At 37.6% G+C, this 27,888-nt stretch overlaps 5 protein-coding genes across 5 annotated transcripts; all 5 read right to left on the bottom strand.

The window, feature by feature from the left end:
• Window positions 1-218: 218 nt before the first annotated feature.
• LOC125672984 (leucine-rich repeat-containing protein 4C-like) lies at window positions 219-2,006 on the bottom strand. The gene is made up of 3 exons (XM_048909214.2): window positions 1,136-2,006; window positions 974-1,045; window positions 219-561 (listed from the first exon to the last, which is right to left on the bottom strand). The coding sequence occupies exons 1-3, from the start codon at window positions 2,004-2,006 to the stop codon at window positions 326-328; spliced, it is 1,179 nt and encodes a 392-aa protein (XP_048765171.1). The 3' UTR covers window positions 219-325.
• Window positions 2,007-8,740: 6,734 nt separating this feature from the next.
• LOC125671123 (uncharacterized) lies at window positions 8,741-10,186 on the bottom strand. Its single transcript, XM_048906641.1, has 3 exons — window positions 9,319-10,186; window positions 9,146-9,211; window positions 8,741-9,003 (listed from the first exon to the last, which is right to left on the bottom strand). Exons 1-3 carry the CDS (start codon window positions 10,184-10,186, stop codon window positions 8,741-8,743), a joined length of 1,197 nt encoding a protein of 398 aa, XP_048762598.1.
• A 2,485-nt stretch (window positions 10,187-12,671) lies between these two features.
• On the bottom strand, window positions 12,672-14,217 carry LOC125648749 (toll-like receptor 13). The gene is made up of 3 exons (XM_048875751.2): window positions 13,359-14,217; window positions 13,202-13,267; window positions 12,672-12,916 (listed from the first exon to the last, which is right to left on the bottom strand). The coding sequence occupies exons 1-3, from the start codon at window positions 14,215-14,217 to the stop codon at window positions 12,672-12,674; spliced, it is 1,170 nt and encodes a 389-aa protein (XP_048731708.2).
• A 3,678-nt stretch (window positions 14,218-17,895) lies between these two features.
• Window positions 17,896-19,457, bottom strand: LOC125659441 (uncharacterized). The gene is made up of 3 exons (XM_048891109.2): window positions 18,584-19,457; window positions 18,408-18,473; window positions 17,896-18,134 (listed from the first exon to the last, which is right to left on the bottom strand). Exons 1-3 carry the CDS (start codon window positions 19,455-19,457, stop codon window positions 17,896-17,898), a joined length of 1,179 nt encoding a protein of 392 aa, XP_048747066.2.
• A 5,683-nt stretch (window positions 19,458-25,140) lies between these two features.
• LOC125671195 (uncharacterized) lies at window positions 25,141-27,433 on the bottom strand. The gene is made up of 3 exons (XM_048906756.2): window positions 26,539-27,433; window positions 25,713-25,778; window positions 25,141-25,533 (listed from the first exon to the last, which is right to left on the bottom strand). Exons 1-3 carry the CDS (start codon window positions 27,431-27,433, stop codon window positions 25,277-25,279), a joined length of 1,218 nt encoding a protein of 405 aa, XP_048762713.1. The 3' UTR covers window positions 25,141-25,276.
• Between the last annotated feature and the right edge of the window lie 455 nt (window positions 27,434-27,888).

The raw sequence follows: 27,888 nt of genomic DNA, 5'->3' as shown, positions 1-27,888 counted from the left end.
TCACAGAATCACGTCCCTGTATTTGTAAATAACATTATCAAAAGTGAAAGTTAATAAATGATTGACTACTCATATTTTTGGCACTAGTGGAATATTTGTTTTTGCTTGACAAAATATCAACCAAGATAAATACTAGTAGTGCAGATATTTACACAATAATAAAAACTTTGTGTGCCACCATGACAATTCAACTACACATGGTTCTTATAAAGGAAGAAAAGAAACGAAGTACTGCGGACCAAAGACGCCAAACAGGCTTACAAACCACCCGCACTCTGGGCAAAAAATAAAAATTAAATCATAACATAAAGAGACGCTCTAATGTTTAAGACTGAACGCTTTGAGCATCTTCGACTTTATTCCAGCTGGCACTTGAACGCCTGAGCGCCGATCCCTTGGCGGCCGGTTTGCCTTTCTGTTTGGAGTCCTTGGCGCTACCTACTTGTCGCTTGGTGTGGATGACCAGTCCCAAGGCCACTAGAGATAGTATGAACGTGGTTAGCAGCAGGGCGTAGTTAACGATGTCCAAAATTGTCATACAAATGCTCCCAACAACAAATCCTGTAAATAACAGCCAACGGTGGTTTCAGGACACAGGAAAAATAGTGAAACGACTAAATACCAAGCAGTGTCTTCTCTTAAAAATTCTTATATGCGATCGTGAATTTTATATCAATCATAATAGGAATTATATTCGAAGATTAAGACTCAATATGTGCATATCGCTGTAATACTGTGGTATCATCATTGTTCTTGGGGGATTGATGTTTCTTGGGTCACTCTTACCCACGAATTTACGTGTCCTCGAACATTTTTTTTAAACCAAGTAAAGTTATCTTTCCAAGTGACATCGTATCGCTTACCCACGAAATTACGTCCCCACGAACCAGCAAAAGTTTGCTTAACCACGAACATTGGCCCCCACGAATTAAAATGATTCCACAGTATTTGTTGTAAACTATGTTAAAGATACCTGTTTGTCCAGCTTTCGCACAGGCGTCATCTTGCGGACATTGTTCCTTCTCATAATAGGACATTTTTACATCTGAAAATAGGTATATACCAAATATGTAAATATGACAGTTTATGGTCTATGTTTGTTGAATTTGTCGAAGAATGAACACAGAAATCTTACTTTCGTAGGCAGTTGGGGACCCACAGACGGCATCTCCGTTCATCGTGATGTTGTTGCTTGCTAACCACTCTGGGGGCCAAATGTTGGTACAAGTACATGCCCAGGATATGCCATAAAGTTCCACAGTTGTCAGTGAGTTGATTCCTTTGAATAGGTCCGTTGGAAGGTATGTAAATGGGTTGTTACTCAAAGACAAGTAAGTCATCTTCTGAAGAGCGTAAAACATATCAGTCTGGACCGACTTTAGATTGGCGTTTTCAATGATGATGCGCGTAGCATTAGCCTGCGAGAAAAGAGCGCCAAAAGCAAATCCTCCGGACACCAGGCGGCTGTTCTTGACCACAAACTCTCCTCGAGGGTCAGGGACCGTACTCATTTTATCAACATTCATTCCTGTGAAACTGTCTCCAACCATGGCATCGACAGACCCACCAATGATGGAAAATCGGTTCAAGTCCCCAAAGTTTTTGAATACTTGAACAGGAAGTGAGAGAATATCACAGTCTTCAATGGTCAGTTCCTCTACCCATCCCATGTCAGCAAAAGCAGCTTGGGTGATGATAAGTTGTCCGTTGGAAGTGCATCTAATGATGAGTTCTGGGGCGTAATTAGAATCAAAACTTGCCGTATTTATGGAGGAGAATCCAGAGAACGTAGGCCCGCTTGGAGTGCCATTCGGAAGCTCTCCATCCACTTCCCTCAATAGGATCCTTTGAGGCTGAGGTGTGAATGTACCAAAGGCCAGTGGAAGGGACCAAGCTCTGGCATTGCACGTGTGCAGGAGCTGTGAAGAATCGTAGGTACACCCTTGGGGATTTCCGTACACTGTCGAACACACAGCCAAGACTACGATCGCAAAAGGAAGAGACATGTTGTCCGCTTTAATGTCACTACTTCTCAAAAATTACATCGGAGATATTTTTATCCTCAACACCCTGTGGAAGGAAAATGGTCTTGGATTTTAGAGGAGGTATTTCAATATTAATATGAAATGCTCGTATGTCCAGTGATCCGTGAAATCCTTAAATAACACGACTGTAGAATACACTGAAAAGTTTATAATTCTTATTGATTTAAGTTCTTAAATATTGAACACGAATTTTATGGATAAAGCCTAAGACGATTGAAAAATAAAAAGACATTTAACCTCTTTTCTTCGATGATTAAGACAATTGTTGGCACATAAACACTGTCAATTCTAGGTATAAATTCGCGAAAATCTGAAGCCATTATTACATGCATGGAATTTCTTAATGGCACACTGTACATACTCATTAAATTAGAATAAAAATGTGTACATTTAGCTTGATTGTTTAATTAATTCAGCCTCCCTGCAAAAATGGAGAAAAGTGTCTTTAAAATATTTTTCCAAAGTTACGTAAAAGAGGAAACGACAAAGTTAAAAAAACGGGAAAAAAAATATTTGTTCATAAAAAATTATTATTAAACAAACAATAGAGTGTTGTTGCACGTGCCCCAAGTTATTCGTATCGAAATATGTAAATTACGTCCTCATGGGGGAAATTTAGGGTGTGAGGTCTTTGACATTCCGTCGGAATTAGTCTCCATGAAAGTAAGAAAACATAAGCTAACGCCGACCTAATGAGTTGACCTACATTGCGACTTAAGGTTTCTTTGCGATGTTGCGAACTTTAAACAGGGTTAATCCGTAATCGGGGAATATCTTTTAATAATGGATTATGGACCGTGGGTAACCTCACGGTGTGGAACTCAAAACAACTGACAAAGGCTAGACAAAACAAAATGATGCTATTTATACAAGTTTACTTGTATTCCAAAGACAGTTACATTATTCTTGTTCTTTTTATGTTGCTGTGTTATTTTAGAACTTTCTATCATTTACAAAGAGTAGTTACATCATAAAAAAAGAATCAACCATACAAATTAAACATCAATCTGATTAAAACCAGATCATGAGATCCGCTCACTTAGATCGCTACACTAGTGTAGCGATCTAAGTGAGCGGATCTCAGGATGTGGTTTTAATCAGATTGATTAAACATTTTCCTAATATTTTCTGATATATTTTGTACAGATTATTTAAATTTATCAACACAAAAAATATCTGTGCTACAGATATTAAGACTTTTATTTATATCCAAGATTAAACGTTCAGTTTTAGCTCACTTGAATTTAAAGCTCAGGTGAACTTTTCTAATCACCTGTTGTCCGTGATCTGTCCATCTGCTTGTGAACTTTTCACATTTTCGACGTCTTCTCCAGAAGCACTAGGCCAATTTCGACCAAACTTCGTACAAATCATTCTTGGGTGAAGGGGATTCAATTTTGTTCAATGAATTACCATTCCCTTTTCAAAGGGGGAGATAATCACAAAAATGCAAATATAGGGTGAGGTTATTTAAAAATCTTCTGAAGAACCACTGGGCCAGAAAAGCTTAAATTCACATGAAAGCTTACTGACATAGTGCAGATTTAAGTTTGTTAAAATCATGACCCCCGGGATAGGGTGTAGGCTACAATAGGGAGTTTTGCATGCAAATATATAGGGAATTTTAAAAAAAAAATATTCCTCTCAAGAACCACTGAACCATAATAGTGGAGATTTACCCGAAAGCTTCCTGATATAAAATAGATTCAAGTTTGTTCAGATCATGACCCCCTTGGGAGGGTGGGGCTACAATGGGGGGTCAAAGTTTTACAGCTGATATATATAGGAAAATCATCTGCTCCAAAACCAATGAGCAAATTTCAACCAAACTTAGTACAATTCACTCTTGGGTAAAGGGGATTCAAGTTTGTTCAAATGAACGGCCATGTCTCATTTAAAGGGGGAATAATCACGAAAATGCAAAAATCGAGTGGAGTCATTTAAAAATATTCTCAAGAACTACTGGGCCAGAAAAGCTGAAATTAACACGAAAGCTTCCTGACACAGGGCAGATTCAACTTTGTTAAAATCATTACCCCAGTGGTAGGGTGGGTTCACAATAGGGGATCAAAGTTTTGCATGCAAATATAATATAGGGAAAATCTTTAAACATTTTCCTCTCAAGAACCACTGAGTCATTAGCTGCAATAATGTAGCCCTCTCTGATTTTTTTTTTTTTTTTTTTTTTTTTTTTTTTTTTTTTAGGGAGAGGGCTACAACTCCTTAGGATCTCCGTAATGGTGCAAATGCGGGAGTGATTCACTCCCGCAACATTTGCGCTCATTCTAAACATTTCCTGACTTTCTTTACGTAAATAAAATGATATTCTATGTTTCTTAGTCAATATATAAATTTACAACCAGCAACTTTAGATTTGTGAGGCTCTATTCTACCGTTTTCAACAATTTCGATAAATTCCAATTTCTCGATTCATATTTGTGCGCCATGTTTGATGTACTGAAGTTTCAACTTTCGGTTGTCAAGTCATTTGCATATGCCATATAAGGTAGTATTTACATCAATGGACAAGTATGGAGGCGAAAGCTATTTCGTCGGTATTGAAAAGGTTTGAATTTAATATCAATTTAAAAACCGAACAGCAGAGTGTAAATTCTTTCTGCAACAATATGATTTTCCTTTCTTTGTCGAAGTGGCTCGAGTAACTACATTTTCGCGCTGATTGTCAATGTTTAGGCTTTTCATTAGATCCACCTACGAGATCTCGCGATAACAAGCATGGCGGAGCAGACGAAGAATTTTGCATGCTGTACATTATATTTAATGAAAAACACCTTTATTAGACATGCCCGAGCACAAAGTTGGTACTCCTTTTGGTGTAAACAACATTTGGGACTAATACAGAGAGTTTATTATCGGTTATTCATAAAATTATTTTGCACCATTACGGAGATCCTATGGAATTGTAGCCCTATCCCGAAAACGTCAGAATAAAAAAAAAATTTGGATAGGGCTACATTATTGCAGCTACTGAGTCATAAGAGTGGAGATTTACCGGAAAGCTTTCTGGTTTTAAGTAGATTCAAGTTTGTTCAGATCATACCCCCGGAGGGTAGGGTAGGGCCACAATAGGGAATCAAAGTTTTACATATGCTGCTAGATAGGAAAAAATCTTTAGAAATATCTCTTGTACTATATATTCTATGGCGTGTATATCTTGTATATACATTCTTTACAGAAGGACCTTCCATGTATTGCAATGTTGTGTGTTCTTGTAACCTTGATCTGGAAGTTTGGCCTACTTTAAAAAAGATAACCTATTCAATATTTTCTGAAGTATTCAAGGTAGATCTTTCATATTTTGTATGTAAACTTCATATGGCAAAACATTTCATTTTTCATTATGTATTTTGACTTTGTGACCTTGAACTCTAAGTTTGACCTACTTTTAGGAAAACTTAACCTATTTAATATATTTGGAACTATTTAAGTAGAGCTTTCACATTTTGTATATAGATTCATTATGACAAGACCTTGATATTCCTTGAAGTTAGAACTTGTGACCTTGCCCTTGGAGTTTGACCTACTTTTTAAAAACTCTGACCTATTCAATAGCTCCTGAACTATCTAAGGCAGGGTTTTCATATTTTGTATATAAATTTCTTGTGGCTAGATCTTTTTATTCCGTGAAGTTTGAACTTGTGACCTTGACCTTGGAGTTGGCCTACTTTTAAAAAATAACTGATCTTTTCAATATCTCCTGAACTATTTAATGTAGATATTTCATATTGTGTATAGAGATTTCTCATGGGAAGACCTTTTATTTCTTGCGTGATATTTGACTTTGTCCTTATACTTTAACCTACTAATTAGAAAATATAATCAATCAAAATATTTGGAACTATTGAAGATAGGACTTTTATATTTTGTATATAGATGTTTTATGACATGACCTTGTGATACAATTATGTTTGATCTTGTGACCTTGACATACTTTTAAAAAAATCTGACCTAATCAATATCTCCTGAACTATGTAAAACTTATACGGTACTAATTTTGATGCACTAGATTCGCATTCGACAAATTATGTCTCTTCAGTGATGCTCAACCGAAATGTTTGAAATCCGAAATAACAATGAAGTTTTAGAGCTATTATAGGGAAAAACAGTGTGCCAAAAACGTGGAGTCAAATTCGTCGAAGGATAAGAGCTATGCGTGAGGGAGATAATCCTTAATTTTGAAATGAATTTCTAAATTTTATAACAGCAATTAAATATACATCCGTATTTTCAAGCTAGTAACGAAGTACTTAGTTACTGGGCTGTAGAGACCCTCGGGGACTAACAGTCCACCAGCAGAGGCCTCGACCCAGGGGTCATAATATAAAACTTATACGGTACCAATTTTGATGCACCAGAACTATTTAAGATGGAGCTTTCATATTTTGTATATAGATTTCTTATGGCAAGATAATTCATTTCACATTATGACCTTGTCATCTTTGTGTAAACCAGAACAGGAAGGTCATATTTGTGTTGAGGCACATTCGTGTTTTGTGAAATCATTTTCAGTTATGTCGTTATCCTTTGGGGCTAGGTTGGGGCCACAATATGGTGTCAAAAATTTTCATGGGAACAAAACTTGACTGACATGCTGAACAACGGTAGAGCCAAGGTTACTCAGGCGAGCGATGTGGCCCTTGGGCATCTTGGGTTTTTTTTTTCTCTTTAAAATTTATGATATATCGGAATATGACGTCACATTTATACCATCAGAACATGGCATTCAATTGACATCAACGTAAGGTTGAAATGTCCTTTGATCTATACATGAAAGGTGGAGATAACGAACAGTGATCAATCTCATAACTCCTATAAGCAATACAAAATAGAGAGTTGGGCAAACACGGACTTCTGGATATACCAGACGTGGGATCAGGTGCCTCTAGGAGGAGTAAGCATTCCCTATCGACCGGTCACACCCGTCGTGAGCCCTATATATTGATCAAGTAAACAGAGTAATCCGCAGTTAAAAATCAGTGTGCCAAGAATGTGACCCTGATCTGTGACATTTTCACCCCGAAATAAATAAGAATATTTCTCTTTCTGTATTAAGTATGAGACAAAAACAAGACGTCTTGAAATTTACAGCGTCTTAAAACATTTTCAGTCAGTTCTCATTGTAACGGGGACCGTTAAAGCTGATCACCAAACTTCATCTCATTTACCAAGTGGTGCCATTAATATTGAATCGTTCAACAGACACATTACATACAGTAAAAATTTAACTTTATATCCTTCATTTATTAGAGAGTCATATTAGATAAAGTATTATCCAATCAAAATCAATTTAATGTGAATGCACTTCTTAGACTGTAAATCCGTCAAGCGTCTCAGCAGTGGTGGATCCAAAATTTATTAAAAGAGACAGGGACTCTCGGCTGAGGGTCGAGGGTGGGGGTAGGGGTTCCAGGGTTTTGAAGCTTTTTATGTTACTTTTATGGGTCATTCTAGCTATACTTTATACATAATAAAATCAAGTAACAACTGTTTATCTTTATGCACTTGTTTTTATGTAAAATGTCAAGTCTTATACGTTTTAAATTTTTGGTCACAAAAGGAGTCGGACCCCCTCTAAATACATTCATTTTTATTAATGCCACTCCAGACATTTTCCTCACTACCACTACCTGCTTTTTTCTTCTGAATACCACTACGTCCCTTTTTCTGAATACCACAATGCATCCTTTTTTCTGAATACCAATACATACATTTTTCTCAATACTATCACATACATTTTACTGAATATGATTATATAGATTTTTCTGAATACCATGTACCTATGCATGTATTTAAAAAATAACTACTATACGCCTGGACTGTGTCGTGTCCGTAGTTAACTTTTCTTAATTAATTATTATATATTAATTATATATTCATCAGTTATTATATGATATGTACTTTTTTGCACAATATTTTGCCATTTTGTGATGCAAGTTTGATCGGATAAGAATGAAAACAATATACCAAACAGCAACCAAGCTCTTGAATGAAGTACTCTAGAAGGACATTAGACCATTGTATAAATGATATCAGTTTCCATTCATTATTCAGACTAAATTAATGGTTTAGAATCTACAGCTGGTTATGGCCTCAAGAGACAGCGAAATCTGAAAGTCAACGGCCAAGTGAGATAACATGTTAACAACAAAACAAATAAGCATAGATAGAGATTTACAAGGTGTAAATTACACTAACAAGACCGAAATGTATTTCAATGGATTTATTGAGCAATGATGTAACATATAACACTGTGTACGAGGAATGCTATTAATGTATAATTATGAAACAAAAATAGTTCCTCTGTGTTAGATCATTTTAGCATGGCATGCAAATTAAGATGAAAACATTAACATATGCCATTTACTAAATGATCTCATATATATCATTGTTATACACTGTGTGAATATATATAAAAAAAAGATTTATACTTGACGGCGGATATATAATTCCACAATCATTATATAAGATATATTTTTAAAAATAAATCTTATCAAAGTGAAAATCCTCATCTCAAAAACGGAAAAGGGTAAACAGGTCCGGATAACGTCCACTTCGGAAAGGGGTGAGTGAGTCTGGATAACGTCTACTTCGGAAAAGGGTGAGCGATTCCGGATAACGTCCACTTCTTTGATAGAAAAACATTAAAATCAATTCAAACATAGAATAGCAATAACTCATTTTTCCCAGCCTGCTTTGGGAGGAAATGGCGGTTTCTGTGACGCCCCTCCATTTGCCTCTTTCTTCTTCATCATCTCCTGCACACGGCCCCACGAAGTGGCCCTCTTGTTTTTCAATCTGTCTTGTACACCCCTCAGATCGCGACGTACCTTACAAATGATGATTAGGGCGATGGTAGCAATGATGATTGTAATCACCACAATACCATAACTAACCAAATCCGCCATTACAACACAAGTACCTGGACCCATAGCATAACCTAGAAGGGAAAAGGATAATCACGATATAGTGTGTCCTATATGATTTTAATTGTACCTTTACTCTGTTTATGTGGTAAGATTAAAGTATAAAGCTGTATCAAATCGTTCGTTATAAGTGTCCCTCCCGTTTGACCTTCTTACCTAGACTGTATTCGCAAGCATCCATCTTAGGACAGACTTCATCCCAATATTTTGTTGCACGCTTATCTACAATTCAAGGATGAATGAGGAGGGAAAAAACATAAAACACGACATAGACATATTCATAAAATCTAATTGTAATATTTTCTCAAGATTTAAAAAAACCCTCTTACAATTATATTCTGTAGGTGTGTCACATAAAGGCCCACCGCTAAGCCTGAGGTCTTGCTGAAGGCTGTAATCCAGAAACCAGAGATCATCGCAAGTACAGGCCCAATTGTTACCCTCCATGTTGACTTCAGTAAGCGCTCGTAGTTCATCGAAGATCCCCCATGATATATTTGTCAGTCTGTTATTGGCCAAGCTCAGGTAGTGGAGACTTGTCAAGTTGGTGAATGTAGTAGTTGCAATGTAGTCCAGATTAGTTCCCTCCAGGATGAGAAATTCCACTGACGTCAGAGATTCAAAAAGACCTACTGGAAGCGTATTTGTGATTGGACAATCCCTGATGATGAGTCCGCTTTCCTCTGATGTGATATTCATTTTTGTTATGGTCAGTCCCGTGAATGTTCCCGCGTCTATTGTTGTTATTTTCCCACCCTGAATGGTTAGCTTACTTAAAGTCAGTCCGTTGAATACTGAGGCTGGAAACGATGTTATGGGACAATTTATGATCGTCACTTCCTGTGCGCTTGTAAACTGCGAAAACGCATTGGCGGCAAAGGAAAAAGTTGAAATTCCAGATTTGCATTTTATGGTAACCGTAATAGGAAAATCTGGACTAAACGTGGATGTTGAAGCTCCTGAAAATCCGGTGAAATGACTGGATGTGAAAGAACTCTGATACTCGACAAATTCCAGTCTCTGCCAAGACAAGGTTGTAAAAGAGGAGCGGGACAGAGGTGTTGAGAATGACCCAGACGTACACTGAGTCGGTATGACGGAATCCAGATTCCCGGGCTTGGCCACACAGCCCGCAGGGTTTGCACTTACCCAGGGAACTAACGATATACAAACAGCAATTAACAGGGTGTCCGCCATTTTGACGGATATATCTTGTTCGTGCTGGCTGTTTCTTACATGGTATGAAAGTTGACCTTCACATTGATCTTAAACATGGACCAACTTTACTCTTAACCAGCTTAATTTATGTTCTTATTAAAACACAAGTAAAACGAACTTTTCTTAAGGTGTATGTAGGATTAAGTTTTTGAAGAGATTACTGATATAAATTATAATTTGGAGTACTCAGTAGGTCAATCGTGATCGTGTAAAGGATTATAACAAATCCTCGGATAATGTCGGTCAAAATACGAGACCAATATAATATGCCAGTAATACTATATGAGATTATCTCTATTTGGAGGTTGATGATATATAAATAATATTTTTTAAAAATATGAATTTACTACCTTGCACAGTATACTGATTATCGAATTCTATGCGCAAAATAGTTATCTGCAGTAAGTTAATTGAAAACAACGAGTGATTTTATAGCAAGCTTAATATATATCTTCAAAACGATATCTAGGCTATTTCATAGTTACCAGCGGCGGATTTAAGGGAGGTGGCGCACCCCACTTAAAATTTCCAAATAGTCTCTTGAATAAACGATAAAAGAAGCAATTTTTTCCCACTATCAAAGAAATAAATGGCAGGATATTTTGATTTATTGTTACTTTTACTGGGAGAACGTACGTTTTTTCCCCAAAAACCCCTTAATTTGTGTCATTTAATTAATTTCACCTTATTAAAAATGACAGAAAACAGTAAAAACGACAACATAAAAGACATATTTCAAGCCCTATAAACTCTTTGGGCCCCCACTACACCCACTGGTGGCTTAAGACCCCCCCCCCCACACACACCCCGACCCCCTGCATCATGAAGTTGCGCCCCTAACTTCAATTCCTGGATCTGCCCCTGGTTACTCTTAGCACAGCTTCAGCAACTGTCTCCGACTGTCCTTCCTCTAGCTGTTGAAAACGATGCTAGATGCCTGGGGCCCGTTTTACGAAACAACTTACGATAAAATCGCAAGACTTAAATTGTATTACACAGTTATCAGTGTAAATGAATGAATTAAAACAATTCTGAGATAATTTTCAACATTATTTTTTTCACTATTTTACATTGAAGTGAATGATCTTACAATAATCGAGAAAATTTCAGTATGTGAAGTTGGTCGTAAGTTCTTTTGTAAAACGCACCCCTGATCCATATATCCATACACGAATCTGGTCCATTGTAAATATTCAGACAATGTAGTGATGTGAGGTAGTCACACGCACTGTATAAGAGTTAGGTGTTTGCCATTCACTTCGAATAAAACTCCCTTGATAAAGTCTTTAGAAACTGGGTGCAAGTCTACTGAAAGGGTGTCATGATGAAATCCCAGTGCTTCTATCGCCAGTTCATAAAATATTGCAAATGTGTACCCTCTTTTTGATACGCAGAGATTTACTTAACTTTTTAAAAAAAAATGTGGGGGAGCGCCTAATTTTAATTCTGTGGTGAGGATATGGCGTCGGCTGGTATGTATCGGTGGCAAATATTATAAACTATGTAGTTCCTGGGGGAAAATACTAGGTTTTCATGATTGTAATGGTAGACGTTTAATCTTTGTCTTCATGTAATCGGTCATACCACAAAATAAAACTATATTGTAGAACTTCAAAACAATTAATGATAAATTGAGCGCCACCATGACTGAGCTTCATCGGAAGTTCCACTAGTAAAGGCTCCATATCTACCAAAACGTAACAAGTCACGGACAATTCGTCGTCAAACGAAATGTCAAAAACACTACTAGTCTATCGCATACTTATCGACAAAAAATTATCTGTGAATCATTTAGAACATGATTTCAGGTCGTAGAATATTTCTATTGTATCATGACAATTATTTGAATTATGTATTGCATGCAATCAAAGAAAGGAAAAAAATCCATCTGCCCTAAATCAAGGTAATTGGTGGCGGATTCGAAATTACCATATCTATTCGCAGGAGAATACATTTTATTTGCAGTAAATTATCACAGCGGTTATATATTAATGATCTTTTTCCATGTATTGACAAAACCTCTGCAGTGAATAAAAGGATCGCAAGAAAATCACGAAATCTCCATACAATAAAACGAGAGATACAGTCAGAAAATGTTCGTGTGATGGTCCTATGGCATGGAAACCATCGACCCTCCAGGGAATAACCTAAAATGATAGCTCGATCCAAGCTTGGGGAAGTTTATTGAATACCGTAAAGACAATGTTAAGCAAAGTTAACAAGAATCCCCTGGCTTTGCCCTGTAGACAAAGGCATACACATGTAGTTGTAACAATTTATTAAAATGAAGCAAAGCATGGAAACGCACGACCAAGCTAGTGGTCGCCCGACAATCAACAAAGAAATTCACATCATGTCAATGCTTTACAGGCAGTAACAAGGAGAAACAATTGGTATTCGATAAGAATCAATTCGTGAAATGTCTCAAAATAATATATTGAATTGAAATTGACGTGATCAACGATCACACCCATCCATTTTTTCCGACTGGTGGTTTTTGTTTCGCACCGCTCCTCTGTTTCATGGCTTCCTGTACCCTATTCCAAGAACTAGCCCGTTTGTTCTTCATCCTCCTCTGTACCCTTGTGAGCTCTTTACGGGTCTTACAGATACAGCCCAGTGCCACACACGAGAGGATCAGGATGATGAGAAGCAGCAGGTAACTCGCTAACTGGTACAGCGGCATACAACTGCCGCCCATGGCCAGTCCTATAAAATACTCAGAATAACACATTTTCGTACCATTGATTTTTCTTTCCATTCGTACAGTTCAAGTTAGGTTCAATCTATCTATCTAATTAACGGATTAGAGTATGAAATTGGGATTAATATTGCTTGCAATAAAACGTCCACAGCTTCTTTGCTAGAGATGGAGGAGATTCAAGAAGAAGGGGACATAACTTTTAATAAAATATTTGACCTTTTTTAAAAAGTTATCAATATGGAGCGATCTATCTTTGAATTTATTGGACACCAATTTGAAAATTTACGTACCAGCTGTACCACCACATACATCGTCCACAGCGCAGACTTCGTCGTCGTACACGGTCACCCTCTTGGCTGAAACATACAAAGATGTGATAAATCCTAGTTCTTCAATCAACGTACTCCTTAAAATCTTCATTGTAAAGTGAATTAAAAAACAACTTACTGTTGTGAGAAGCTGGGGTTTCACACAGTGGTCCTCCAAGCAAATGGATATGGTTTTCAGCTGTGTATTTAAGGAACCATAGATCGGTACAGGTGCATGTAAACTTATTACCCTCAAAGTCAAGGTAAGATAAACTCTTCATATTGGTGAAAATACCGTCTGTGATGTTAGTGATGAGGTTATTTCGTAAATTCAAATATCGGAGATTAGTGAGGTTTCCAACCATGCCCACAGTGATGGTGCTGACTTTCGCTTCATCTATAGCTAGATATTCCATGGACTGCAGCGAATCGAAGACTTTTTCTGGAAGACCTGAGGTTAGCTCGCTGTTTATGGTTATGCCACCAACAGCTCCTGGAATGGAGAGCTTGCTAATATTCAGACCACTGAATGCATTAGCGTCAATTGAGCCTATTTTACCACCAGTGAAAATTAAGTGATCCAAGTAGTGCCCCGGGAAAGCGTTGGCGGGAATCGACGTGATGGGACAATTCAGAAACTCTAATACTTGGACGTTAGGAAACTGGGAGAACGCATTGGCAGCCACGGTGAAGGACGTAATACCAGGCTTACAGACTATGGTGAGGGAATGGGGATATGAAGAGTCGAAACTGGTTGTTGATGCCGATGAAAATCCAGAGAAATCACCCGCTGACACCCCAGTTTGGTACTCTGTTACCTCAAGCCTTTGCCAGGAGAAGGTGCTAAATGTGTTCGAAAGAGTTCCAGACTTCGTACATCTCACGGGTCGGACGCTGTCATAGTTCCCCGCCTTTTCCGAGCAGCCGGCGGGATTCCCAAAAGTAGAATCAAATATTGAGGACACAAGAAAAAGGCAGAACCACTTACCAGCCGCCATTTTAGCTGGTCTGCGCTCTCCACACTTTATTTCTCGGTGTAAGTTTCCTTTAACCTCAATCTGGGATCACAAACCAGTGCCAATATTTCACTTTACATGAGGGTAATCGTTCAATAATCCCCGTGATCGAACACAACACCAAACGATTAAAATGATCTCAATATTTTCATAAGAAATTTGGGAGTGCATTTAAACCCGAGAGTTTACATGGTGGCATGTATTGAATACCGATTTATATATGTACTAATATTGAGATGTATTGAAACATTTGTCATATTTAAAGTTGTTTTGTCAATCAAAACTGAAATTAGGACTTCAGATGATGAAATTCGACAGATTTCCTTATGAATCAAATGTATGTCTTTTGGCATCCGCTGTGCTGATAATTAACATACTTGCAGATAAACTGAATAAAACGCGTGCTTCATTGACAATAATATTGCATTACCAAGTTCCTAGAACTCTCTGTGCTCGTTAAACAAGATATTGCAACAGCTATGGAATAGTCATGACCGGCTTTCTTTCACATAATGAGATGGATTGACATTGCTAACGTTATTATTTTATTTGTCATTGCGATGTCAACGTTTATGCCAATAGTGTTTTAGCCTTTAACATTTTAGAGTACTTTTTAGATACTAAGCATAGTGTTCTACCCAAAAAATAAACTATCGATCTTGATAACAATGTTTTATTTTGATAATTCTATAGATGTAAGATTTTATGTCATACTGTCTTTTAATTTCATTTAATTGTGTTTTTTATTGTTGCATTCCTCACCGCTACCCTTGTAAAGCGCCTTAGAGTAATTTGTTTTATATAAGGCGCAATATAAATTTTATTTATTTATAGGTAAAGTACCACAAATTTAGACCTATGCTTAGCGCTCAGGGCCGTAACAGTGAGGGTTCTTTATCGTGCCAACGCCTATCGCGACACGGGACCTCCGTTTTTAAGGTCATATCCGAAAGACCCGTGATTCTCACTTCTAAATCCGAGCGTTTGGCGAAGGAGCAATCACTCCTTATTCTAACGTCTTAGTTTTTGACGCGGCCATGGCACGAGCGGGGCTCGAACTCACGACCTTCCGGTTACGAAGCGAACGCTCTACCACCTACCGCGACTGGTGAAATCACATTGTCACATTGCTATAGATTCATATTACACAGATTCCATCAGGGCTATCCCATATTCTTCTTAGAAGGTTGATATTTCAAATTCTACAAGCATGTGCAACTTCAGCTTCTCGGTGTCGGATTGCACAGCATCTCATAATTAAACTTTAAACTAAGATACAGTTTATTGAACTTTAAACTAAGATGCAGTTTATTGAACTTTAAACTAAGATGCAGTTTATTGAACTTTAAACTAAGATGCAGTTTATTAAACTTTAAACTAAGATACAGTTTATTGGTATTCTGTCTAGCCGGCTTATAGAAGAGGTGGTGACTTCATTAGTAATATATGTAGATCAGTATTTCAAAATCATTAGGCGATACAAGTTGATGGTGCAGGGGTTCCAACAGTCTCGTTTAAAATCAGCATTTCGCAAATTTTATAGTCGTTTTAACGATCTAGGTTGCCAATACAACCTATCATTGGATCAAATGCTGTCTGACGTGTTTCATGCAGATTGTTAGGCCGTTCTTGGCACACTGATTTTGGGCTCGCGGCGGGTGTGACCGGTCGACAGGGGACGCTTACTCCCCCTAAGCACACGATCCCACCTCTGGTATATCCAGGGGTCCGTGTTTGGCCAACTCTCTATTTTGTATTGCTTATAGGAGTTATGAGATTGATCACTGTTCGTTATCTTCACCTTTCATGAAGGTAAAGTAAAACTTATCTACGCTTTAAATGGTCAATAGATGAAAGATACCTTCTGTTGGTCGGTGTCCATTACTATTTCACAAATAAAAATGATATTTACAAAATCAAATGATTTTTTTATGCCTATCATCAAAGCCTTATTTGATTTTCTAAGTGCGTTGAGCTTATCATAATTATAAATTTCAACTCGCTCTGAATTTTTTTTCAAAGCGTCTTATTAGAGCTTGCTTTTTTCAAATATAAGATATATAAATAATTACATGTCGATGTGGGAGTGTAGAAGAACACGAGAGGGCGATGTAAATGGTTTGGTCGACTATTAAGAACCAGTGTCATAAAAAGGATACACATTCAATTTTTTTTACGGTAAATAAGCTTATATATCCGACTGAAGAACCAATACGCGAACTAATTTGAAAGTTCTGTTAAGAGCTCTTTAATGAAACATTATTCTATTGTGAAATAAGTTTATGGACCTTTGGGAAAGAAATGACCATATGTTACCTTAAAGAAATACAGTCAAATTGATCTGCTTTATCATTTTCTGTTGGAAGGTTTCACCTTCTTGTCACCCTCTGGCGTGCACCCGACTAGAATTTAAAACAAGACTAGCTAACCAGTTGCCTACGCATTGAAAATTACACCATTAGCTTTTTCATTTTCTGTCAGTGAGTTCGTTAATGAAGAAGTACCATCATGTGTACTTATAATGCCCCCCACCTAATACTTGATTATGTATGTTCCACACCCCTACACTTTTTCTTACTGTGCAATTCCAGATTCGAATACTGGAATATTAGGTACATTATGTCTAACACCGCAATACTCAAACGTTTTTACATTGTTGGCGATAAAGATCTCATTGTCAAGCATCTTGCAGAGATTTATTTTTCTAAAATGGGGTAGACAAAGGTGGATCCAAATGGGGGTGGGTTATGAGGATTGCAACTCCCCCTTTGGATGAAGATTTTTAACAGAAAAATATGCAATTTTTTGCCATACTGGGGACTTCACACACACCCTCCCACCTTTTGGTGCGGAAAACTTAACACATTTGGGTCGCAACCCCCCCCCCCCCCCCCCCCGAAAATTTTCTGGATCTGCCGCTGAATAGACATTGGGAGATTTTATTTGAACCAGAAGCATAAACAGTGGCGGAATTAAGGGGGGCGAAGCCGCCGCCCCCCCCCCCTCCCGTAAAATTTCCGAATTTAAGGTAAATCGTGGTATCTTGTTTAGAAAAATGTACTAAATAACAAAAGAAGCAATAATTTCTTCCACTCCCGGAGAAGTAAATGACAAAATCTTATGATTTCTTGAATTAAATTATTGGGAGGACTTATTTTTTTCCCAAAAACCCTTAAAATGTGCGTCATTTCATTAATTTCATTAAAAATGATAGAAAATAGTACAAATGAATAAATAGGAGGCATATTTTAAAACCTATAAAATCCAGGGGCTTCGCCCCTTGGGGACCTTAAGGCAGTCCTCAGACCCCCTGCCTCATAAACTGACACCCCCTCCCGTAACCGCAATTCCTGGATCCGCCCCTGATAAATAAAATGCTCCATTATGTGAACTGTGGTCTTCCTGTATTCTGAAATTCTCTTCTGAAATAAGTTTATATATCTTGGATATTTCATCACAAGAGTAAATAGAGAGTGTGTAAAAGTCTAAGAATTTATTGAACTTTAGACGACAGTGTTAAAATCAAAAGCAATCTAAATCACGTGTTTATTGAAAACAAAAACACCAATGGAGAAAAGATGATCACAGACATATTTGGCATAGCAGGGACCTTTATTCGATCATTCTTCATTTTTCATTGTTGAAAGTTACATGGGAAATTTACACCCATCCGCTTCCTCTTCGTTTCTTTTCGCCACCGCCGCCACTGCCGCCTTTACCTTTTTTGGCACCGGGCGGAGGAGGCCCTCTTCGTGTCTTTTTGACTGGACCAGCCAGAGCATTCTTTCTCAAGTGACAGATGCAGGCAAGTGCTACGATACATATGATGAGCATTACAAATATAAGACCAAACCCGACCAAATATCCCATCGGAAGACATGTGGAACTGATAGCAACACCTGCAAAAACAACTCACATATGTTAAAAATGGAAAAATTGCGCAAAATGTAATGAGTATTGTTAAAGACGATTGTCAATTCAATTTTTGTTGGTATTGATAATTGATAGAGTATAAATTTGATTGACTGTTATACCCTTGGTATCTGAAAAAGACCAAGTGAAACTCCTGGGTTTTATTCTAACTTATTTACCATTTGAATTGTACAAATTCTGGTTCTTAACTAATAACAATGAAACATGATTCATTTCGAGTTCCTATCAAGAAATCTTACCTATATTATCGCCACATACACTGGTTGTTACGCAGTTCGTGTCATAGTACTTTCCTACAACCATTCCTGAAACAAGCACACAACAATTTTGCTGCAAAACATAGCAGTTACAAAGACAAAGAAATAACAGAAAAGAAATGAAAGAAAGGACTATTTCATTGAAAAAAGACTCTTACCCGCAACGTCGGCAGGGCCACTGCAGATAGCCGGTCCTTGAATCGTGATATTTTTCACGATGGATTTAGGCCACCACCAGACGTTATCACACGTACAGGTCCATTGGAATGATGTCTGATCGAAATTCGCCAAGCCATCAAGTCCAGTAAAGAAGGTAGTGGGGATGGTGTCTAGAATCAGATTGTCCTTCAAAGAGAGCGTGTGAAGTCCGGAGTTGGCTGAAAACACAGTGTCATTGATTGATGTCAGTCCAACGTTTTCTATACGGATGGTCTTGGTTTTGTTTAGGGGCTTCAAAACATCGGTCGGGAACCCTCCACTAATGGTAAGATCTTTTATTATTAGTGCCCCTGCTGGGTCGGTGTATTGATCTATTGGTTCGATCGTCAGTCCCTCAAATGTGGCAGAATTTAAGGTCAGGGTACCTCCCCTGATCGTCAGCTTGTTTAATGTCCCAAACGGTGAAAAGACGTTGGCAGGTAAATTGACGTTACAGTTTGAAATTTCGACTTCTTGTATGTATCCAAGAGTGTTGAACGATGTAGCCTGTAAATTTAAGGATCCCCCGGTCGTACAGAAAAGCTGAAGAGTAGGGTTTTTGTCGTGGCTCAGTTTGGTCGTGTCATAAGAATCGAATCCGGTGAAGGAACCCGCATTGATGTTACCGTTGATTTTTGCGATTTGAATCCACTGTGGTAGAGGATCACTGAAAGTACTGTATGTCAGAGGTAAAGAAACTGTACCAAATGTGCATTTATATAGATGAGTGGAATCCATTTCATCGTAGTATGAACACCCGCTAGGAAAGTTAGCGCCATTCACAAAACTCAGCAGAGACAAAAAGAAAAACAGAGCGCAATTTCCAAAAGCCATTCTGAAAAATCTCACTCTTCACTGATCTTATCTTTTAACTTTCAATTTTACTTTCTATTACATATTATCTGTAAAGTTTTGTCATATATATAAATATGACTGCTCCACAGTGTATGCTCGTGACTGACCTCGATCGTTCCTCTCTCAAATCCAGCTTTTGCAATAATCGTATTACTTCACATAAAACACAATAGGTGCAGGAAAATGAGGCACGGATTTTTCTATAATCTGGTTTAAATTTGGGCCAACACTTACACCGTAACATATGAACGTATGATTTCTAATCCTTTGAGAGCTGTCCAACTTTACTGCTCACAAAAATCCTAAATTTAAAAAGAATGGGCAAGATGAAAAATATTATTAAAAGTGAGAAAATGGTACACGTCTTTTCATATTACTTTAAATGCCTTCCTATTTTTCTATGCTTACAACTTATCTACATTGTGTCTAAACGTAAATCGTAAAAGCAATATTGATACATTGCATTTCCTTTATGTATGTTTAAATATTTCGAATTCAGTGTAAGACCATACAATTGTTAATCAAAGAACAGTATGTACTAGTTTTTGTGAAGGATTATCATTGTCTACAGTTACATAATTAGAGTCCACCTGTTACAAGAGACGAGAGAAGATCTAGAAAAAGTGATCAATTTCTTTTGCTGATGATTTTTTGATTTGTTCATTATAAGTACCCGCAATTGTACATATAGCTACAACTTGTTAACTAATCTTGATTTGCTGTATCTAGATTTCGGAGAAAAAGAAGGCCCTGAAAATTTCCGTTTCCTTAAGATATCTCGTTAAACTGAGTTAGCTCATTCTAACGAGATAATTATCTCGTTATAATGAATGAGTCAACTCGTTATAACATTCAGTGATGTCGTTACTAAGAGATACTAACTCGTTATAACGAGCTAACTTACTCGTTATTACGAGATACTAAAGTAAGATTGTCGAAATTCCTACTAAAACCCGCTTGTAATAAATATCCAAAACCCTCTTGACGTCCAAGACCGTAAAATGACCCTTAATCTGGGGTAGGCAATAAATCAGAAGCGTGGGGTCTCCAGACGCTGAGCAGGTCCTTGATTCCAGGGCATTGCAAACACATGGTTTTCTAAGTGTTTACAGAGTTTTAGATGAATCTAGATCTGTAAGAGTTACAGTGTTTTAGATGAATCTAGATCTGTAAGAGGATTCAAAAAGTGTTTGAGCTATCATAATGTCCTGGGTCCAATTTTAATGAAAATGTAACGGTATTTTTTTTTATTTTTGGTTTCTTTGAGGAGGAAACTGCCTCCTCCGCCTCTATGGAATTCGTCAGCAGACCATCGTTGCATCGTTCAAGTTCTACGTTTTATATGTACACGTTACTAGGACCACCATAGTAACATAGAGGGTTGTTCGATATGTAATGTGTATTGTACCACATCGTGATAACGCTTTGCACGATTTCCTGGATGATGATACTCTTGGATAGCTCTATTCAATAATTTTCCAACGGTATAAATACTAGTCTTCGGCTCCATATAATTTTAAACTTATAGTCATTTCAATAGAGCCAGTCGTTGACCACTGTTGTAAAAATGGTTGGGAAACGGGATGATAATATTGAAGAAATTGGAGCTTATATAAAAGTTCGCACAAACCTCGGTCATTCGGTAATGCAAATTTTTACTGAATTGGGGGAAGTTTATGGGTCTGATAAGGTATCTTATGAGACAGTTCGTAGGTGGATATAGACATTTCTGACTGGCACAGAGTCCGTCAAAGATGCAGTAAAATCTGGCCGACCTGTGACTATAAACAGGCAAGGCAAATGTCTCAAAAGTTAGGGAAATAATTTAAAGTGATGACAGATACACGATTCGTGATATTGCCAAAGCTGTTGGCATATCGCTATCGCGGATGCATTTCATTTTGAAGCGTATTTTGAAAGTACGAAAGATTTCTGCCAGATGGATACCGCATATATTGACAGATGACCAAAAACGGGTACGAGTACAAACCGCTAAGCAATACAAAAACGGGTACGAGTACAAACCGCTAAGCAATAGCTCAAAATGTTTCCCAAATTGAATCAAAGACAATTTGCAAACGTTACGAAACATGGGTTTACTATTTCGAACCAGTAAGAAAAATTGGAAACAAAATATGGCTAACTAAACACGGTAGAAGACCTGTAGTTGCCAAAGAACCATAAGCACAAAGAAGGTTCTTTATTGCATATTCTTCTCATGTGATGGTATAGCCGTACAAATTCCGGTGCTGAAGGGCCAAAGTGTTACAGGTCGGTATTACCGAGATGTTATACTAAAAAGCCCAAGAAATATTATCATAAACGACGTCCTGTGTCAGGATTTAGGCATGTTCGTCTACTTCATGATAATTCTCCATCACATACATCTGAGCTTGTGAAGCAATTTTTGAAGTCGGAGATTACCGTCTTGCCACACCTACCATACTCTCCAGATCTAGCCCCATGTGACTTTTTCCTTTTTCCAAAACTTAAAACGTTCATATCTGGTCGTCGTTATATATCCCGACAAGCCCTTGGCTCAGCCATCAGTCAGTGACTCAGAGGTCTGCCTAAATCAGCGTACATTGAAGCATTTCAGAAATGGATTCAGAGATTGAAATTATGTATTTCAAACCGTGGAGAATACTTTAAAGGCATGTAATATTCATTTCACTATTCGAATGCTTTTGAGATATCGTACAATACACATTACATATCGAACAGCCCTCGTATACATACCTGGGCTGCGTTCAAGATCGTAGCGGCTAGTCTGGGGCTAAGCATGGTGGCTGATTTGTGCCATTTTGCAATTTGTCGTATTTTCGTTATTTTAAGACGAAAAGTAGCTAATGTTATAGTTTTCTTGTCTATTCGTTATCGTTTTGTCTTTTCGACTCAAAATAACAAACAAACAAAAATGCACAAATCGTCCACCATACCTAGCCCCTAGGCTAGCCACTACGATCTTGAACGCCGGCCTGGTATTACAACGGCGTATCTGTAAAATGCGAAACGAAAAAGAAGATAAATGAAACAAAAAGAAACCTACCGACACGAAATATAAGTAAACATAACGAAACAAAACAGAATGTATATAATCGACCTAATAAAAATGGTATTGGGCGAACATCCCAGGCCCCTGTAAGAGTTGTCACATATGAATAAAATCTGCCTCCTCATTGATGTGATCTTTAAGGTTCACTGACCCATGGCAATCCATTTTACTATTTATTTGAAAAAGGTGAAAGGTGAAAATAACGAATAGTGATCAATCTCATAACTCCTATAAGCAATACAAAATAAAGTGAGCCCTATATCCTGTTCAGGTAAACGGAGTTATCCGTAGTAAAAATCAGTGTGTCAAGAACGGCCTAACAATTTGCATGAAACACGTCAGACAGCAGTTGACCCAATAATAGGTTGTATTGGCAAACTAGATCGTTAGTTCGCAAATTCTATGGTCGTTATAACGATCTAGTTTGCCAATACAGCCTTCCATCGAGTCAAATGCTGTCCGACATGTTTCATGTCGACATGAAATGACAGAAATCGTTTCTTGAAACTCAAAATGAAAACCGTCCTATTACTCCCCCCACCCCCCACCCCCCACCCTCGGTCACAACTGAATAACGTACTGTGAAATTTCTTTTCTTAGTGCTAGAAAACCTGATAGTTCACATTATAAACCAAACAAACTCAGGTCTTTTATCACATATTTACCCCTTTATCTAACTGATGTCAACTTTCCTACTTTACTTGAGATACGCCACGTTCAACTGGCATCTTAAAACAATTCTAACACTGGATGTTCCACAGGAGGCATACAAAATTTCCTTAATGACGGTGTACATGGTGGAAAATTCATCGTCAACATTTCACACATGCAACAACAACAACTCAACAAAAACAAAAAAACAACAACAACAACAAAACAAAAAACCGCGCATCATCTATAACAGAGAATTCGAAAACTGACATTTTTCATGATTAATCCCACAATTTTAATGTAAAACGACTTAAAAGGTAAAAAACTTTCTCAATTAAAAATGATCTTTTATGAAATAGATATTGTGATGATCAATATTTATTTTTATTTATATATTCCAACGAACTATTTCTTGCGGCGTAATGTTTCGAATTGATGTACTTCGGGTTAAAGTGAACTACATGTAAAGGGAATATATTGAAATGCAAATTAAATAGGATAAAATATGTAATAAAAAGAATGTCCCATGGTTTGCGGTTGTATATGATTATTATCCAATATTTTGATATCTAATACGTTCAATGAGATCCAAGCTCTTAAAAGCTCAGGATTATTCTAATACGCTACAACTCCAATAAAGTAGTCCCGTATAATCGACACTGCACGGAGTTTGAACGAGATCACGTTTTCTGCGTAAACGATGTAGACACAAACCACGTCTAGTATGTTCCATTTTTAAAAGAAGAAACGTAGAAAAGCTTTAACATAAATTGCAGTAATCGGTACAATATGTTTAACAGCTTTTAAGTTAGAAGTCAAGTCCATCTTTTTAGTTTCCTTGACAGTGAAATAGATGGAATATATAAAACATCGATTCTTACTCTTTGGGGCCACATATGAAGAAAGGGTTTTTGTAATGTGGAACTTACCCTAGCAAATAATGGGTACACTAAGATCTTAACCTAAAGATGAAGGCATCTTCCTTTCCCTACCTACTCTCTCTTTAGCATGTACGTGTATCGTTAAGAATGAAAAACAGAATATCACTCCTGAATATTACCTCATTGGGACTCAATCAGTCTTGAAAAAGTGAGAAGAACGAACAGTAATCAATCTCATAATTCCCATAAAGAATACAAAATTGAGGGTAAGGCAAACAAGGACCCCAGGAAACATCAGAGGTGGGATCAGGTACGTATGAGGATTAACCACGCCATGTTGACCGGTCACACTCACCGTGAGTTCTATATCTTGATCAGGTAAACGGAGTCATGTTTTCAAAATCAGCTAACAATCGGTATGAAACACACCAGACATCATTCGACCTAATGAAAGTTGTATTTGCAAATTAGATCATTATAATGACCAAAGAATTCGCGAAATTTTGACTTTAAACGAGACAGTTGAACCCATTTAACATCAACTTATTCGTCAGCAGTCTGTCGCGATTGAAAATTGATCGTACGCAAAACATGCTCTTGCGTATCGAATCAGTTGAGATACATTAAAACCATATGCAGGTGATGTAGCGACTTGAATATAGAAAGCTGACGAATGGGAAGCTGAACTCATCTCGATTGTCATAAAGTAGAGTTTGCCGTTAACGCCCATGTTCAAAATATCCAAATATGAAGCAGATATGGAAGACTCTGTGGTATCTTTTATTTCGAGTTTAATGGGATATACCGAATCGACGAATGAATGAAGGTGAGTGTTGTAGATAAAACGTCGTGGATGTATCTAAGTGTCAAATTGAAGGCAACAGCAAGAGATTTTTTCTTCTCATTTAGATGTTTGGACTAAATTCTGTTTCATAAGAAAAAACAAACATGTCAGCTAATACAGGAACACAGTTCATGCCCATGGCAATACTAACAGAATGCCCCTTTACCACCAACCGATTTATTTTCATAAGATAATCAGATCGATTTCGTGTTCTTTTATTTTATAGAAAGTAAAAGATTCATTGACATATAAACATATACACACTACGCAAATTAACCTCATGTGTTCACCAGCAGCATAGAATGTGTAAAGCGGTGCTAAACGTTTCATGTCACGTGATCGGCGATTGTAAAGTAATCTGTGGTGATCACCAATTGGCAGCCTTCGGTGGTAAAGTGGCGGCAGGCGGTTTCTGTTTGCTGACAGTCTGAGAGTTAAGGACCTGTTGGATTTTAGACCACTTTTCTGTCTGTTTGGCTCTGAGTTTATCGTGCTGCGACATCAGTTTCTTCCGGGTATGACAAAGGAGAACGAATACCAAGATAACGAGGATTATAGCAAGGATAAGTAAGAGGACAAAGATAATCCTAAACCAGTGGTAGCAGGTGTCTCCAACGATGAGACCTAGAAGTAACAGAACAAAATGCACATACTGTAATAATGATACATTGTAGTAGCACGGAAGACGTTTGGGTGTTGTGATCCCCTTTACATATACATTAAAAGTTTTACATTTTGTAATTATGACGTGTAATGTTGATGTACATCTGTAATGAGTATTCTTGATCATTCGACTCATTTACCTGGTATTCCATCGCAGATATCATATGTCACACAGTTTTCATAATAATATTTCTCGGCATTTTTCACTAGAATGGAAAAGGGAAAAAATCTTTAGATTACCTGATATTTGGATTTCTTTCTTTAAAAAAAATCAAAAAAAACAATTGATGAGCTTCATTGCAGTTATGATAATCAAAATCTTCGATCTATCTTTGTTGTAGTTGCAACTCTCTGAGCTACATATACAAGCTTTATCAAAACCTTACATTTGCAACGGACCCTTTTCTGCCCACGATCTAAGTCTTTTATCGCTGAATTTAGATATGCTGACCGAAAACTCGAAGCTTCAATGAATTTTGCTTGTAACTATGTTAACCCCTGGGATTTAATGAATGTTTGATGGTTTGACTTGACTAAACTGTAGTGGGGGAAATATGTTTTGATATCAAAACAAATGAGGCTACGATTGAAGGATACAGCGATATCCCACCTCAATCGTACGCAGAAAAAGTTGCGCTGTAAATCGGAAGGTTTTTGTAGCGGAAGGGTCTGTAGCTCTCTGGTATATATTACATTTCCCCCAGAGAACTACAGTTCCACAGCTCACTCAGTTCCCCAGAGAACTAGTTCCACAGCTAACCCAATTCCCTAGAGAATTACAGTTCCGCAGCTAACCCAATTCCCCAGAGAATTACAGTTCCGCAGCTAGCTAACCCTCTTGAGTCTACGATGAAGCTCATATATAATTTCTTATTCAATGAAGAAAGATGAAAAGTGTACTTGTATTCTAGAAAATAATGAACAGTCAATATCCTCATCTACTCTGTTCAAGGTTCTAAAGATTACCATTTGTACTCATTGAACACAGAGCTCCGTCTCCAAGAGTGATGTTGTTGTCGTTGAAGTGCTTGATGAACCAGACATTTTCACAGGAACATGTTAGACTCATTCCACTCAGTTCCACGAACGTCAAGGCGTCCAAACCCGAAAACATATTGTTTGGGATAGAGGTGATAGGGTTGTTTCTGATAAAGAGTTGTCGAAGCCGAGTGTTCTGAGAGAACATGGAGGTGTCTACGGTGGTGAGACCGTTATTGTCCAGGATGATGGTGTCCACAGTGGTCAAGGGGTAGAAAAAGCCACTGGTTATCGCTCCTCCAGTTAAGGCCACATTTGTGAAGTTTAAAACGCCTCTGGAATTGATTAACGCCGAAGATACGGTGATGTTGAAGTCGGCCATACTGTTTCCGGACGTTGCTGCGATAGAACCTCCCTCAATTGTTAATATGTGCAAACTTTTGATGTCAGCAAATACATATTCAGGCAGACCATTTGTTAACCTACAGTTTTTAATATGCAGTTCTTCAAGGTAAGTCATCTGCCAAAACGTTCCTGATGAAATTATGACCTGTCCCCCAGGATTTCCGGTTGAGCATTCAAGCTGCACATAGGAGGTGAAGTCTGAGTCATGGCTGGCTGTTGAATAGCTTCCGAATCCGTTAAAAGACTTCGTCGGAGATGACACTGGAAAGTTACCGTTGATATTCCTGATCTTAATACGCTGGGGTATTGGGTTGGTGAAGGCACTGTAGGTAACGGGAAGGGACATAACCGCGAAGTCACAGGTATACAGACCACGTGACCCAGTTTCTGTGCTGTAACTACATCCTGTCGGCTGTGCAGCTTTGATCCGCCATGAATAAAATGTCAGACACAACATAAAGCACATCAAACCCCTCATGTTTGATGGTAAGTTGTCCTCAGATACTCACATGGTTTTCAACCTGCAATTGCGATCGCTCCAGTTTCATTTGTTATACTTTAAGGTCCAACAGAAATAACAATGGCAAATTATTTATTCGTCTATCAAGTAATCCTCTTCTAACCAGAGACCAGATTAACGATTTAATATTCAGAGTGTTTATATGCCAGAGAACTTTTAATTCAACATTAAGGTTAATCATAGATCATTAAATTTCTCCTGAACTACATACACGAATTGTATTAATTAAATTAATAGATATTTTGTGATATTAAAGGTGTTTTGGACCTTTGAAAATCTTGTTTTAACACAGTGTTTAAAAACACCAAAACAAAAGGTTTCAGATCAATATTTGGTGTGTGTGGCATTTTCTAAACTACTAAATTCAAAATAACTAACTAGATAAAGTTTGTACTCTAAACACCAATGAATGC

The sequence above is a fragment of the Ostrea edulis genome, chromosome 1, assembly GCF_947568905.1.
Source record: "Ostrea edulis chromosome 1, xbOstEdul1.1, whole genome shotgun sequence".
In the NCBI taxonomy this organism is placed as follows: Eukaryota; Metazoa; Mollusca; class Bivalvia; order Ostreida; family Ostreidae; genus Ostrea; species Ostrea edulis.
This window is presented reverse-complemented; position numbering and strand designations above follow the sequence as displayed.

Excerpts from the sequence above, each read along its gene's own strand:
- LOC125671195 (XM_048906756.2), bottom strand. The coding sequence starts at position 27,433 with ATGAGGGGTTTGATGTGCTTTATGTTGTGTCTGACATTTTATTCATGG. Across the intron at positions 25,779-26,538 it reads GTGTTCAATGAGTACAAATG|TGAAAAATGCCGAGAAATAT; the intron begins GTAATCTTTAGA and ends TTTCCATTCTAG. Across the intron at positions 25,534-25,712 it reads TATCTGCGATGGAATACCAG|GTCTCATCGTTGGAGACACC; the intron begins GTAAATGAGTCG and ends TGTTACTTCTAG.
- LOC125672984 (XM_048909214.2), bottom strand. The coding sequence starts at position 2,006 with ATGTCTCTTCCTTTTGCGATCGTAGTCTTGGCTGTGTGTTCGACAGTG. Across the intron at positions 1,046-1,135 it reads GTCCCCAACTGCCTACGAAA|ATGTAAAAATGTCCTATTAT; the intron begins GTAAGATTTCTG and ends ACCTATTTTCAG. Across the intron at positions 562-973 it reads TGCGAAAGCTGGACAAACAG|GATTTGTTGTTGGGAGCATT; the intron begins GTATCTTTAACA and ends TGTTATTTACAG.
- LOC125671123 (XM_048906641.1), bottom strand. The coding sequence starts at position 10,186 with ATGGCGGACACCCTGTTAATTGCTGTTTGTATATCGTTAGTTCCCTGG. Across the intron at positions 9,212-9,318 it reads CACACCTACAGAATATAATT|ATAAGCGTGCAACAAAATAT; the intron begins GTAAGAGGGTTT and ends CTTGAATTGTAG. Across the intron at positions 9,004-9,145 it reads TGCTTGCGAATACAGTCTAG|GTTATGCTATGGGTCCAGGT; the intron begins GTAAGAAGGTCA and ends TTTCCCTTCTAG.
- LOC125648749 (XM_048875751.2), bottom strand. The coding sequence starts at position 14,217 with ATGGCGGCTGGTAAGTGGTTCTGCCTTTTTCTTGTGTCCTCAATATTT. Across the intron at positions 13,268-13,358 it reads AACCCCAGCTTCTCACAACA|CCAAGAGGGTGACCGTGTAC; the intron begins GTAAGTTGTTTT and ends TGTATGTTTCAG. Across the intron at positions 12,917-13,201 it reads TGTATGTGGTGGTACAGCTG|GACTGGCCATGGGCGGCAGT; the intron begins GTACGTAAATTT and ends AGTATTTTATAG.
- LOC125659441 (XM_048891109.2), bottom strand. The coding sequence starts at position 19,457 with ATGGCTTTTGGAAATTGCGCTCTGTTTTTCTTTTTGTCTCTGCTGAGT. Across the intron at positions 18,474-18,583 it reads TGGCCCTGCCGACGTTGCGG|GAATGGTTGTAGGAAAGTAC; the intron begins GTAAGAGTCTTT and ends TGCTTGTTTCAG. Across the intron at positions 18,135-18,407 it reads TGTATGTGGCGATAATATAG|GTGTTGCTATCAGTTCCACA; the intron begins GTAAGATTTCTT and ends TTGTTTTTGCAG.